Raw genomic sequence first — 12,997 nt, 5'->3', positions numbered from 1 at the left:
TGGCACTCCTGCACTCAGCAGGAAACTGGCAGTCAGTGGAGAGGAACCTCAGCCAAGACATGCAAACACTATCAGCGTACCTCCAGAAATGGAAGCTACAGCTCAGCAAGTCAAAGACAGTGTCGGCGGCCTTCCACCTTAACAACCGGGAGGCACAGCGTGAGATAAACATCAAGATTGATGGGGAACGCCTGCCCTACTGTGCCGAACCTACATACCTCGGCATAACCCTGGACAGGTCACTCACGTACCGCCGGCACTTGAAGTCACTGCGCAAAAAACTATCTACACGCGTCGCACTTTTGAGGCGATTGGCGGGTTCCGGCTGGGGAGCTGGTGCTAAAACTCTTCGTACAGCTACCCTAGCCCTTGTTCATTCCACCGCTGAGTACTGCGCGCCGGTCTGGTGTCGTAGTTCTCACACCCACCAGATTGATACCGCCATCAACGACGCAATGCGTACTGTGACTGGATGCCTGCGTCCCACTCCAACGGACTGTCTACCCATCCTAGCAGGCATCCAACCCGCTGAGCTACGCCGTAAAGGAGCCACGATTTCTCTCGCTTGCCGCGCTTTGGACCCCGACCATCTCCTCCATGCAACACTCAAGAGACCACCACCTATAAAGCAGCGGTTGAAATCAAGACGCCCCTTTGTGCCTGCCGCACAACAACTCCTTAAGAACGCAGAAGAACTTGATTTAAGTGCGGCACACTGGACGAACCACATGTGGAACACGGAGTGGCAAAATCACACCTCCACGCTCCGTGACTTCATACCCGACGCCGATCCCCGTCCACCAGGGATGTCCCTCGCAAGGCTTGCGTGGGTCAGGCTTAACCGCCTGCGAACTGGCGTCGGCCGCTTTCGTTCGGACATGCACAAGTGGGGCCTGGCTCCTTCATCAGAATGCGAGTGTGGTGCCACGGAACAGACCGCAGACCATGTCATCCACCACTGCCTAATCCACCGGCCTCCACACGGTGCGCATGGTCTTAGAATCCTGGACGACGAGACTGCTGAGTGGCTGAAGATTTCCTGCCCTCCAATCTAGCCTGGAAACATCGCTCATACGCCATCATCAAGTCGGCCTATAAACTGACTGATTTTGTGCAGCTGACTCGATGACTAATATAGTCCTTAGCTTCTTCCTGTCTGTTGTGGAATTTAGATTGTTATGGTGTTAGTTCATTCGCATTGTTTATGTTTGTACCATAGGTAGGCTATACTATTCTCGCAACAGGCAAAATAAAGGGTTTGTCTATAAACTAAAGACTTTGCCATTTTTTCACAAAATTACGTAAAAAAAACACTACCGAAACAAAGTGCATTTTTTTTGTTTAGATCAGCTTAAAGTTGGCATAATAACACCCTGAAAGTAATGATTTTTAAAGCAAATATACGAAAATTCAATTTTTGACTTTTGGCAACTCTGTTCTGGTATGGTTGTTCTGCTAAACTAAAGTTGCCAATTATTTATTATACAGAATTTGTTTGATGTATTTATGTGTTAGGGTTGCTGGAACAATAAGCAATCGCATTTTTGAGCTTTCGTAATAATTTTCCCTTTATATCTTAAATTTTTCTGAAGGTGTTGCCACCGTGCCAAATTTTTTTCAACTCAATAACTTACTTCGATCACTAGCACGTTTTAACGTTCGCGTTTTGTCGCTTCTACCTTTTTCTTGACCTTTGCTATGTTGATGTGTATTGTGTTGATATGATGGTCAGAAATAAAAAAACAACTGAACTGAACTGATGTATTTATAGATATTTTGATTCATCATACAAAGCTTATAAATATTGTTATTAATAAGAGTTATCAAACATTTTGCTACTATTTTATTCTATTTCAAGGGGATTCTAGTCAGTGTGCTAAAGTAATCTTGATATCAAAATATTCATCTTCTGTAGGCTAGTTTTAATGGGAGCTGGGGTAAAGTTTGAGAGAAAGACAAAATAAAAATACCATTTTAAAACTGATAAACGGTGTAGAGTAGGCTATTGCAAGCCAGGTCTATAGGCACTAGGCAGTCCACGATATTGATCATTATAATTTTCATTAATGCAGTTTTGGATTTTCACATGAATGCACAAAATGGTTTTCTTTTCTTGAATGAACATAACTTTTACTGATTGGCTGAAAAATTTATGTAGGCTGTAATATTTTGACAGTAATTAACATGGTTGACAGTTCTAAGATTTTTTGCGAAATTGGACAAGTTTTGTTTCGCATTTTCTGGAAAATTTAAGCAGTCGTAGGTTTTTTGCTGGTGGATTTTGTTTTATTTCAATTTAAATAGTACTTGTAGCTAAAAAATGTTTTTTTTTACCTTAATTTGTTCAAGCATTAGAATTTTACGCTCCTTTTGGTCTTGTTCCAACTTGTAAATAATATGGCTACTTTTTGTGGAAGTATGAAAAATATCTGACAACTTTGGTGATGAACCAACTACCCTATTCATGCTTTGCATAATGGCCTACAATATGTAAATTTTTGTAACTTGCAGTCAGTGGCTACAAATTTTACTAAGACATACAGCAATGTACATTTGTACAGAAATACATAAGCCCCCAGTAATTAGGGTTGATGAAAATAAAATAATAGTAAGTAGAAGAATATTATAAAGTTGCATGCAATGCTGCATAAGAGAGGAAAATCACATATTGGTAAGTGCATGAAAGCAGTGAGATGGCAAGAAGAACAAAACTGATCTCTGTGCAAGATAAATAATTTTGAAAAGAAACGTAAGCACTGGATAGTGATCAACACCACACAGTGATAATAATCCCAAACTTTGAATCTCCAGTTTTGAAGTGGTTGGAGACCACAATTTTATAAAATGTCAAAAATATCCCAATTTATACAGTATCTCTAGCTTGCTCCATTTGTAGTTAGCTTTGATCTCTGGAGTTGTCTGATTTACCTGAAAAAAAAGTAAGGTTGCTGACAAACTAATTTCTTGTACATGTCTTTTCAGTTAGTGGCTGTTGCAGTTATGAGTAAAACTCCTGTGCAGTTTAATAGAATTAATTGGTACTGGAGATTGTTCTACGCTTTAGTTGTGATAATTGTTATCACACTTGTTGTACTGAGTTACTCTGACCAATTTCATGTAGCAACAAAAGCACCACTGTTGTCAAGGACTAAAAAAATCCTTAAAAGATTGGGACTACATCCATTTAAAAGAAATATAAATCATGTAAATAAAGACTTTCCGTAAGTAATGTGTTGCTGAGTCGTAATTTTAGAGTTTTATCATTATAATTCAATTGTGAGAAAATTTTTATGTAATTTTGTCTGAGGAATTTTTATGCTTGTTTGTTGAAACTTTCGAACTTGCACATTATGTAACATTGTATAGCTTTACAGTGTAACTAGCCTCGGTCTTGTGCATCTACAGTATACAACTATACATAGTATATTGGAGATGGAAAAGTAATAATTTTTTAAATAGGTAGCCTACTGTTTAGTGGATGCAAATGTCAAAGGTGTTGAACTTTTTTAGTGATTGTGTGGGTGTGAAATTTACAACTATTGCTGCTTCTTAAAACTCTATTATTGTAACATTTTAAAACGTTATTCACATAAACTAGAAGATTGTCCAATCTAACTTGAGGTTTTTATTTTAGAATCAAAGCAAGGACATTTGAGAGTAAACTAGTCTTGTTTTGGTATCGCCCGTTTGGAAGTGTGACCCAGCCATTGGAATATGTTCATGAACATCATGATTTTCCTCTATCAAGAGTGCAGTTGTTACATGAAGGGTAAATTTACAAACAATTGGTGCAACTTTCCTTTTTACTGTGGCTGCAGAAAGGAATAATTTTGATTGCAAAAAAACTTCTTGCAAAGCTCTGATATGCATTAAAATAAAATATGCAATTATCTGTTATTCTTAACTGCATTATAAAAGTTTCAAAATTCCAATTTTTATGTCTGATGCAAATAACTGAAGGATATTTTTGGTTAACTGATTTGTTCAGTCTTATTAATTGCATTTAACAAACACAAAAATAATAACAATAGCGATTTCTTTTATTCTTGTTCAAGGCATTCATGAACATAATGCAGGCCCCTAAGCTCCATTATTTTTCCGGCAACCAAGCATGGCCTACCAGAGCTTTTTCGGCGACCAAGTTCTCGCGCCCGGCAGCCAAAATACAGAATTTGTTAAAATTTTGTGTTTTTAATAATCCATTAACTAATATTATGTTGTTGCGTTCACTCAGGTCGGAACAATTCAAACAAGGCTCTGAACCATAATTGCAGTTGTATTTAAATTCGCTGCTTCCCGTGAAGGTAAACTAGTTTTCAAGTTTTTATGGGTCGAAACTCAGGCTCTTTGCGAAACTTGATCAGCGATATTTGTTGTCAGCGTGTGAGAGACTTTAGCTTGTTTGTGAAAGAAAAGGTTGCAAATGGAAGTAAAGAGAGAAATGTTTCAAATACCAACGGAGTTGAGAAATGTTGGCCTGTGTAGGCGACCAAACATGGCCTGCCGGCGCGATAGTTTCAGAGGCCATTTAACAGCTTTTCTGCGGCCTTGGCCGCCGGGAGCTTAGAGGCTTGATTATGCTGTTATTCCCCATGTTATTACAAACAACAGAGCATTTATATTTAATTCAGATGATCTATGTTAGTCTTGGCCATGACATATAGCTATCAACATTAGAGTATTGACTTGTACTATTTGGTGTAATTTTGAACCATAATTTCCGAATACAATTTTCAAGCAAACAATTTGTTCAAAATATTGAAAGAACAAACGTTCAAATCTTTATCTACAAGATGTTTGCTTGGACTTAGCTTATTATATCAACAAGTATTATAATTCCAAATGTTCCAACATTTTTAACCTTATTTATTTTATTCCAGGTTTAGTGTGAATTCTCCAATTTGTGGCTCATGTAAATTTACGTACCGAAGGAAATTGGCAAACTTTAGTGATGCAATTGTTTTCCATGCCCCGGACGTGGTAAAGGCGGATTTACCAACAAAAAGTGGCAGGTATTTTGCACCAATAACCATAAAATTATTAGACTAAATCGTTCATTAGAAATTTATTGAAGACCTTTCTTTTTGAATTGTTCTGAAAAGGAGAATGATTTATTCAGTTGCTAAGCAATTTGGAATTCCACAACAAATCTTAAAATCGTCAAGTGTACTTTAGACATTTTCTCTATCTTTACTTTTATTTCGTCTAAGTGGCAATCATAGAAAGGTACGTATGCTTTTGTTGGAGATGAATTTTGAGGGTCTGCTACTATTCGGTGAGAGCCTTTTTCGGTGAGAGCCCTATTCGGTGATTTTTTTGAATTTTTTTTTGAAAATTATTGGGTACGTAGCCTAATTATCATTGCCGCTTTTACATCGTTTTAACGTCTAAACGTTGAAATAAGACCCTAACCCGTAACCCTTAACCCCCAACCCTTAACCCCCAAACCCTTAACCCCCAAACCCTTAACCCCCAACCCTTAACCTCCAAACCCTTAACCCCCAAACCTTTAACCCCCAACCCTTAACCCCCAACCCTTAACCCCCAAACCCTTAACCCCCAAACTCTTAACCCCCAAACCCTTAACCCCCAAACCCTTAACCCCCAAACCCTTAACCCCCAAATTCTTAACCCCCAAACCCTTACCCCCAAACCCTTACCCCCAAACCCTTACCCCCAAACCCTTAACCCCCAAACCCTTAACCCCCAAACCCTTAACCCCAAACCTTAACCCCCAAACCTTTAACCCCTATCCCTATAACGGCAATAATAGTTAGGCTACGGTACCCAATAATTAAAAAAAAAATCACCGAATAGGGCTCTCACCGAAAAAGGCTCTCACCGAATAGGGAACTCACCGAATCGGACTCACCGAATCGGGCCATTCCGGAATTTTGAAGGTTAATTATTTAGAAACTTGTCAAATCAATAAGTTCGGTTGTTTAAGTCCGCTGATTACTCTTGATGTGACTGTGAGAAGAAAAAATATGTTTAAGCTACTAACTCACATGTTTTGTAAATGACAGAAAGGCGGATCAAATGTATGTTTGGTGGTACCAAGAAAGTGGTTCAGTGGTCCGCGAAAGTGACGCGACATACTTGTCTTACTATTTTAATCAAACAATGGACATCAAACGATATTCGAACATTCGTTCGTCGGTTGCTTCTATTCCGTGGCTGTTAAAGTTGCTCTGGTAGGAATTGCATGAACGTGTTATAGAGAAAACATTAATATTTTTATGTTTAATGTTATATCAAATGCACTGACTATTGACTAAAAACCGGGTAAAGGCAAATTGTACGTAAGCAATTGTTCGTAAAGCAATTGTTCGTAAGCAATTGTTCGTAAGCAATTGTTCGTAAACTGTTTTTCGTAAAATGAAATCCGTAAAACAATTCTTCGTAAAGCATTTCTTCGTATACATCAAATTTTAACTGCATGCACGAAAAAATGCTTTAGGAAGAATTGTTTTACGAAGAATTAATTTTACGAACAATTGTTTTACGAACAATTGCTTACGAACAATTGCTTACGAACAATTGCTTACGAACAATTTGTCGGACACCCTAAAAACCTTAGTAGGATGTTTCACTCTTACTATTTGAATAAGAACCTTCTGATGATCTCAATATAGGGTGAAACAGTCTGTTAAGGTTTTTATTGAATAATAACCTCATTTGATGTAATTCGCTCTGCTTGGCATTGAGCACTTCATTGTAATAGTATTTATATATTGTTTAATGCTATGTATACATATGAAGCACGGTGTCATAATCGCTGTGCTATTATAATGTTCAGACGTTTCACTAGCGTTTGTTATAATCAACTTAAAAGTAAGGTATCTAAATACAGAACATAAATACATACGTAAACAGAAAGAACATTGAGGTGCTCTATACTCAACACAGGAATCTGACACCAGCTAACAACCCAAGACTGCAACAAGTTAAAAACAGAAAACGCCGCATGTACCAATAAAGCAAGAAATCCCTGCCTCCGAAACAAAATAATTATGACATTATACTCCCAATTTCATCACAATTACAGTACTTACAGATCAATTTATAAGATCACACCTGCTCGTAGGTTTCAAGCAAGATTCGACAGATTTATAAGGAAATTTTGGCAGTTAGGAAGTTTATTGACATATTGCACAGTTTTTGCCTGGTTGAGATGCAGTTATACCAAGTAGATAAACGCTTTAAAAGATATTAGTTTTTAACAGCGTAAAAACATCTTCAAGTTTTCAAATAATAATTTAACTTTAGCAGAGGTTGAAAAATCCGATTTAAATGTTTTAATGCATTTACAAAATAGGCAGTTTCTGTGGAACAGGGGTCGGGAACACATGGTTTGCGAACCAAATATGGGGCTCTTGATGACAGAATGCACCAAATTAAATTAAATTTCTCAAATTTTTATGGGGGAGACTTCCCACACCCCCGCTGCTTTTCTAGTCTTCAGCGAATACGTGGCCCCACTTTCACAATTCGCCAGATACCAATACATATTAGTTGTAGGCTATGCATTATATGGCAATACGGAAATGCATTTCCAAAATATGCACCTTTCATGGGTCTCTAATGTAAAAAAGTTTCCTACCCTTGCTGTAGAAACTTCTCAAAGAACAGAGTTTTTTTACGAATGAATGACTCAGATGACTTGCAGGAATAAACGCAAAGGAATCGACTGGATGAAACAAATTTGTTTAATTAAAAGTGGCGAAGTGGCTTCCACTGCTCAATTACGTTTTGCGCTAGATGATTTGCCAACTGGTCCACTTTCTTCTCTTACGAGTCCTTATATATCGATACCAGAGGGTGTTGATGCTGAAGTTGGAAATCTGTTAAAAAAGAAAAACAGGTAGGCCTATGATGGCAAAGTTTAGTTGTTATGATGATCTAATATGTTTTTATGCTTGAAGGTGTGTTCTTGTAGCAGAAATGTTGACAAAAACTGGAAAAAGAAACAATGAATGGTAATAGATGTTGATTACAATGATGATGTCATAGTTGAAAAGGATTTGCATGGTTTAAAAGAAGGAGAAAAACGTTGATAGTTTAACTAATTCTTGATAGTCAGTCACCTCAGTGCAGTTTATGGGTGTTTATGACATTAAAAAACTGCGTATATAAACGCAGATAGGAGGAAGGGAGAGCAGTCCATCAACAATAATATCAAACTTCTTAACAAACTAAGTGTTTTAAAATTGAACTAATTGTTTCTGATTTCTTCCATTTAGAAATAATTCAAAGCACGTAGGCCTACCATGATTTAGATCAATATAACTGCGAGAGAGGATTTTCTCTTCTGTACCAAAGAATGGCAAAGCAAGGCAGTGGGGTTGAACACAGTAGACTCATTGATATTCTTCGCGTGTTTATAAGTACGATATTCAAATGTTTTCGGCTGTTCCTAACCCTTGTCAGGAATCTAATTTATGTGTATAAACACAATCATCTTATAACTCATTGTTAACACTATGTTGAAAGTTCAAGACCAACATAAAGCTTTAACGTGGATGAAGGACACTTTATACTTGGCCGGACAAGGATGAAGGGCAAAGAAACAAACCACACAGATACATTGACAAGCTTGGTTTATTTTTAAGGCTAGTGACTTGGGTTGTCAGCAACTGCAAGATGAGTTTTGGTGCTCGGCTGAGAGGCGGATATCATAAAAAACTAAAGAAAGCTGGTTTAAAGCTTGATGTCTTTGGCTCTTGCGGAAAACCATTACACATTAAATCACGTTGGGACCCAGCGTTTTTCGAAATAATAAGCAGGTTGGTAATATTTAGTTGTTAATAAGGTTAAAAATATGATACTTTAATTCTTAGAATGAAGAATCGTGTACAAGCTTGCTGAGTTGTATCGAATTTGTTTACAGGTGTGCTGACTTGAAGCTTATATCGGTGAAAACACGCCCGATGGCTTGATTAGCCTAACTGCTACAGACCGGGGCTTCTCAAACTTAACTGATTTTAGCGGCCCCTGTTTACACCCCTTTTTCACAGTTACAGTTATCTTTTTTTAATATCACAGCCCTAATCCGCATTCAAACCTCACTTTCCAATAAACAATCCTGATTCTTATCCATCCTTAAACTGGTTGCGAAAAACATTTCTAACTTCTACCCAGGTGAAATAAATTGGGTTGGTGTAGTTGGGAGAGAAAGGTGACTGACAGAAAGATACTGGCCAGTGGCCACCATGCTCTCGTTAGTGTCGGTTATTACTGAGAACTGTATCTTCAGAGCCTCAGCGTTACCAGTTACTAGCGTTACCAATATACTGGCGTTACCAGTAAAATGGCGTTACCAGTATATCCAGTTTAGGAAGCCTTGCTTTGCTCCATGTAACCTATGGAGTTATTTCAACCTGTTTAGAACCTTGTCCAATGTCCAGGTCCCACCAAGGAAAGCATATATGTGGAACAAGGGTGAAACAGACTGTTGGTGTTTTAGTCAATACTAACTAGTCGCTTTTACTCACTACACACACTGCCACAATGGAAGGTTATTTATGCTGCATAGCCGAGTAGTGAAAGCCATGGTTTGACGTTCCATAGGACGTCGGTTCGATGCCGCTCAAGAGCATGTAATTGTGTGTTTGGCAACTTAAAGGAATGCCGTCAGTTACGGAGTAGTATCCCTTCGACTGTAACTTTTGATTCCTCTCATGATTATCTTAAAGTGCTGCGACCGTGCTGTTTTTTTTTTTTATCAGCTTAATTACTTATTTCGATCTCAAGCACTTTTTAACGTTCTCGTTTTGTCTTCTACCTTGTTTTAGACCTTTCTATGATGACGTGTATTGTTTATACTGTGATAGTCAGAAATAAAAACAACGATTGAACTGATTATGAGCAGTGCGCTGCTCTAGAGAAAACTGAACTGACCTGGATTCTTATTTTTGCAGATATAAGTTTTATTTGGCCATGCCTAACAGCTACCATTGTGATGGGTATGTCACCGAAAAGACATGGTATAACGCGTTATATAGCGGCGCAGTTCCTATCATGTTTGGTGCACATCCAAGCGATGTAGCCGCAGTTCTTCCTCCAAAGTCGTACCTTCATGCAGAAGATTTTAAAAATGCAGAAACATTGGTGAGATATCTCCATTACTTGGACAAGAACGTAACAGCCTATGCCGAGTATTTGGAATGGAGGTCTTGGACCAAGTTTTTAGACAGGAAAGGAAATTTCCAACAAATTATCAATAAAAATCTTCGTAAACATGCTAAACAGTTGACTCGCAAACAAACAGAAGTGATTAACAAATTCGCTGCAAGCACTTCCAGTGGATTTTGTGGGCTTTGTAGGAAGCTGTATGAAAAGACGCCCAACATTGTTGCAGATATTAAAAGTCACTTACTCGCCAACCGTCAAGAATGCTTTGACGAAGAGTTGGCTTCAAAAATGTCCGGTTTACGTATAGACAGGTGGTGAAAGTCGGTCTTTAATTTGCTAGAAAATCAAGATAAGGAAAGTAAGAAGATTGAACCAATAAAAAACTGTTTGGTCTTGCAGTGACCATGTGTTGGTTTGAGCGCCTGCATGTTGCTCGAAAAGACGCCGGTTCGACGCCGCTTCAGAGCATGCGTCTGTATTCAGGCAAGACAATCTGATGGCATGTCAAAATAATGAGAGGAAGTTGGTTCGAAGACTATATGTCGCTTCTCCTATAATGTGTTCTGCCCTAGCTAGACGACCTTGATGGATTCGTAACAGCTATATTTACGTGTTTTGTTTTCATTCGTGTAGTAATTACGTACTACGTAGCCTATCTGTTGCGGCCGCCTTTTGTGTGAGATTGACCGCGTTGTCATCGGTGGTTAATTTTGAAGTTATACTGTATTGGTAAAGTTGTGTCACAGGCTAGAATAGCCGAGTGGATGTGCAAAATTAGTGATAAAAAAGCGAGCTATTTTGTGTCGAAATAATGTATTAATTTTTCGAAAGAACGTTTTATTGAGAGAGTTATGACGTTAAAATTTCCTTTTTAATAAAAAAACACGGTTATATTTTGTGCATGCTAGAACTAAGCAAGATAGTTAAACTATTTATTTTAAATGAAAATAGATTCTTCAAAATAGATTTTTTACTTTTTTAACATCGTTATGGTTTTTATGCTTCAACAACTTTCCCATATTCTTTTGATTACAATTACACTGAAAATTAAAGACACAAGTCGATTTGTTGTTTTTGTGTTAAAAACGTACTTTTTTCAAACTAATGAGGTTTAAAATAGCTGTTTTGGTGTGCGCGAAACGTTAATGATGGTTTTTAGTAAGTGATAGCTAGTGCATTTATGACAAAATTAAACTGAATTATCAGTGTTTGTTTGTTTCCTTTGTAAAACGTCAAATGGGAACCATTGAGCCACTTGTGTGGGGATCGATAAGCCATGAACCATTGATGCCAAATGCCATTGTATGAAATGGTTGCTCTTGTTGCTCTCTTACTCTCACTTTGTTAAACATTTTGTGTTGACTGATTGGTGCTATACACACTTTTTTTATTGTTGCGTAATTTGCATAAACTTTTGTGTTTAAGTGTTTAACTCAACTTCTTCAAAAGTTTTTGTCATCAGTCTTCACACATGTGGACTGATGAGACACTTTGCACACGAAGTTTGGGACTGATGAGACACTTTGCACACGAAGTTTAGGACTGATAAGACACTTTACGCACGAAGTTTGGGACTGATGAGACACTTTGCGCACGAAGTTTAGGACTGATGAGACACTTTGCACATGAGGTTTAGGACTGATGAGACACTTTACACATGAGGTTTAGGACTGATGAGACACTTTACACGTGAGGTTTAGGACTGATGAGACACTTTGCACATAAGGTTTAGGACTGATGAGACACTTTGCGCATGAAGTTTAGGACTGATGAGACACTTTACACATGAGGTTTAGGACTGATGAGACACTTTGCGCATGAAGTTTAGGACTGATGAGACACTTTACACACGAAGTTTAGGACTGATGAGACACTTTGCGCACGAAGTTTAGGACTGATGAGACATTTTGCGCATGAAGTTTAGGACTGATGAGACACTTTACACACGAAGTTTAGGACTGATGAGACACTTTGCACATAAGGTTTAGGACTGATGAGACACTTTGCACACGAAGTTTAGGACTGATGAGACACTTTACACATGAGGTTTAGGACTGATGAGACACTTTACACGTGAGGTTTAGGACTGATGAGACACTTTACACACGAAGTTTAGGACTGTGAGACACTTTGCACATAAGGTTTAGGACTGATGAGACACTTTGCACACGAAGTTTGGGACTGATGAGACACTTTGCACATGAAGTTTAGGACTGATGAGACACTTTGCACATGAGGTTTAGGACTGATGAGACACTTTGCGCACGAAGTTTAGGACTGATGAGACACTTTGCACATGAGGTTTAGGACTGATGAGACGCTTTGCACATGAGGTTTAGGACTGATGAGACACTTTACACGTGAGGTTTAGGACTGATGAGACACTTTGCACATAAGGTTTAGGACTGATGAGACACTTTGCGCATGAAGTTTAGGACTGATGAGACACTTTGCACATCAGGTTTAGGACTGATGAGACGCTTTGCACATGAGGTTTAGGACTGATGAGACACTTTGCACATAAGGTTTAGGACTGATGAGACGCTTTGCACATGAGGTTTAGGACTGATGAGACACTTTACACGTGAGGTTTAGGACTGATGAGACACTTTGCACATAAGGTTTAGGACTGATGAGACACTTTGCGCATGAAGTTTAGGACTGATGAGACACTTTACACATGAGGTTTAGGACTGATGAGACACTTTGCGCATGAAGTTTAGGACTGATGAGACACTTTACACACGAAGTTTAGGACTGATGAGACACTTTGCGCACGAAGTTTAGGACTGATGAGACACTTTACACGTGAGGTTTAGAACTGATGAGACACTTTACACATGAGGTTTAGGACTGATGAGAC

At 38.4% G+C, this 12,997-nt stretch overlaps 1 protein-coding gene across 1 annotated transcript; it reads left to right on the top strand.

Annotated features, from left to right (window-relative positions):
• The first annotated feature begins 3,099 nt into the window (after window positions 1-3,099).
• Window positions 3,100-11,010, top strand: LOC145777690 (alpha-(1,3)-fucosyltransferase 4-like). Its single transcript, XM_082589124.1, has 7 exons — window positions 3,100-3,221; window positions 3,635-3,769; window positions 4,881-5,012; window positions 6,027-6,194; window positions 7,670-7,864; window positions 8,613-8,786; window positions 9,921-11,010. The coding sequence occupies exons 4-7, from the start codon at window positions 6,040-6,042 to the stop codon at window positions 10,450-10,452; spliced, it is 1,056 nt and encodes a 351-aa protein (XP_082445250.1). The 5' UTR covers window positions 3,100-3,221; window positions 3,635-3,769; window positions 4,881-5,012; window positions 6,027-6,039; the 3' UTR covers window positions 10,453-11,010.
• The last annotated feature ends 1,987 nt before the right edge of the window (window positions 11,011-12,997 follow it).

The sequence above is a fragment of the Aplidium turbinatum genome, chromosome 9 (genome assembly GCF_918807975.1).
Source record: "Aplidium turbinatum chromosome 9, kaAplTurb1.1, whole genome shotgun sequence".
Taxonomy (NCBI): domain Eukaryota; kingdom Metazoa; phylum Chordata; class Ascidiacea; order Aplousobranchia; family Polyclinidae; genus Aplidium; species Aplidium turbinatum.
This window is presented reverse-complemented; position numbering and strand designations above follow the sequence as displayed.

Coding starts and splice junctions, on each gene's coding strand:
- LOC145777690 (XM_082589124.1), top strand. CDS start 6,040: ATGTATGTTTGGTGGTACCAAGAAAGTGGTTCAGTGGTCCGCGAAAGT. Junction 6,195..7,669: donor TGGCTGTTAAAGTTGCTCTG/GTAGGAATTGCA, acceptor GATGACTTGCAG/GAATAAACGCAAAGGAATCG. Junction 7,865..8,612: donor CTGTTAAAAAAGAAAAACAG/GTAGGCCTATGA, acceptor TTTATTTTTAAG/GCTAGTGACTTGGGTTGTCA.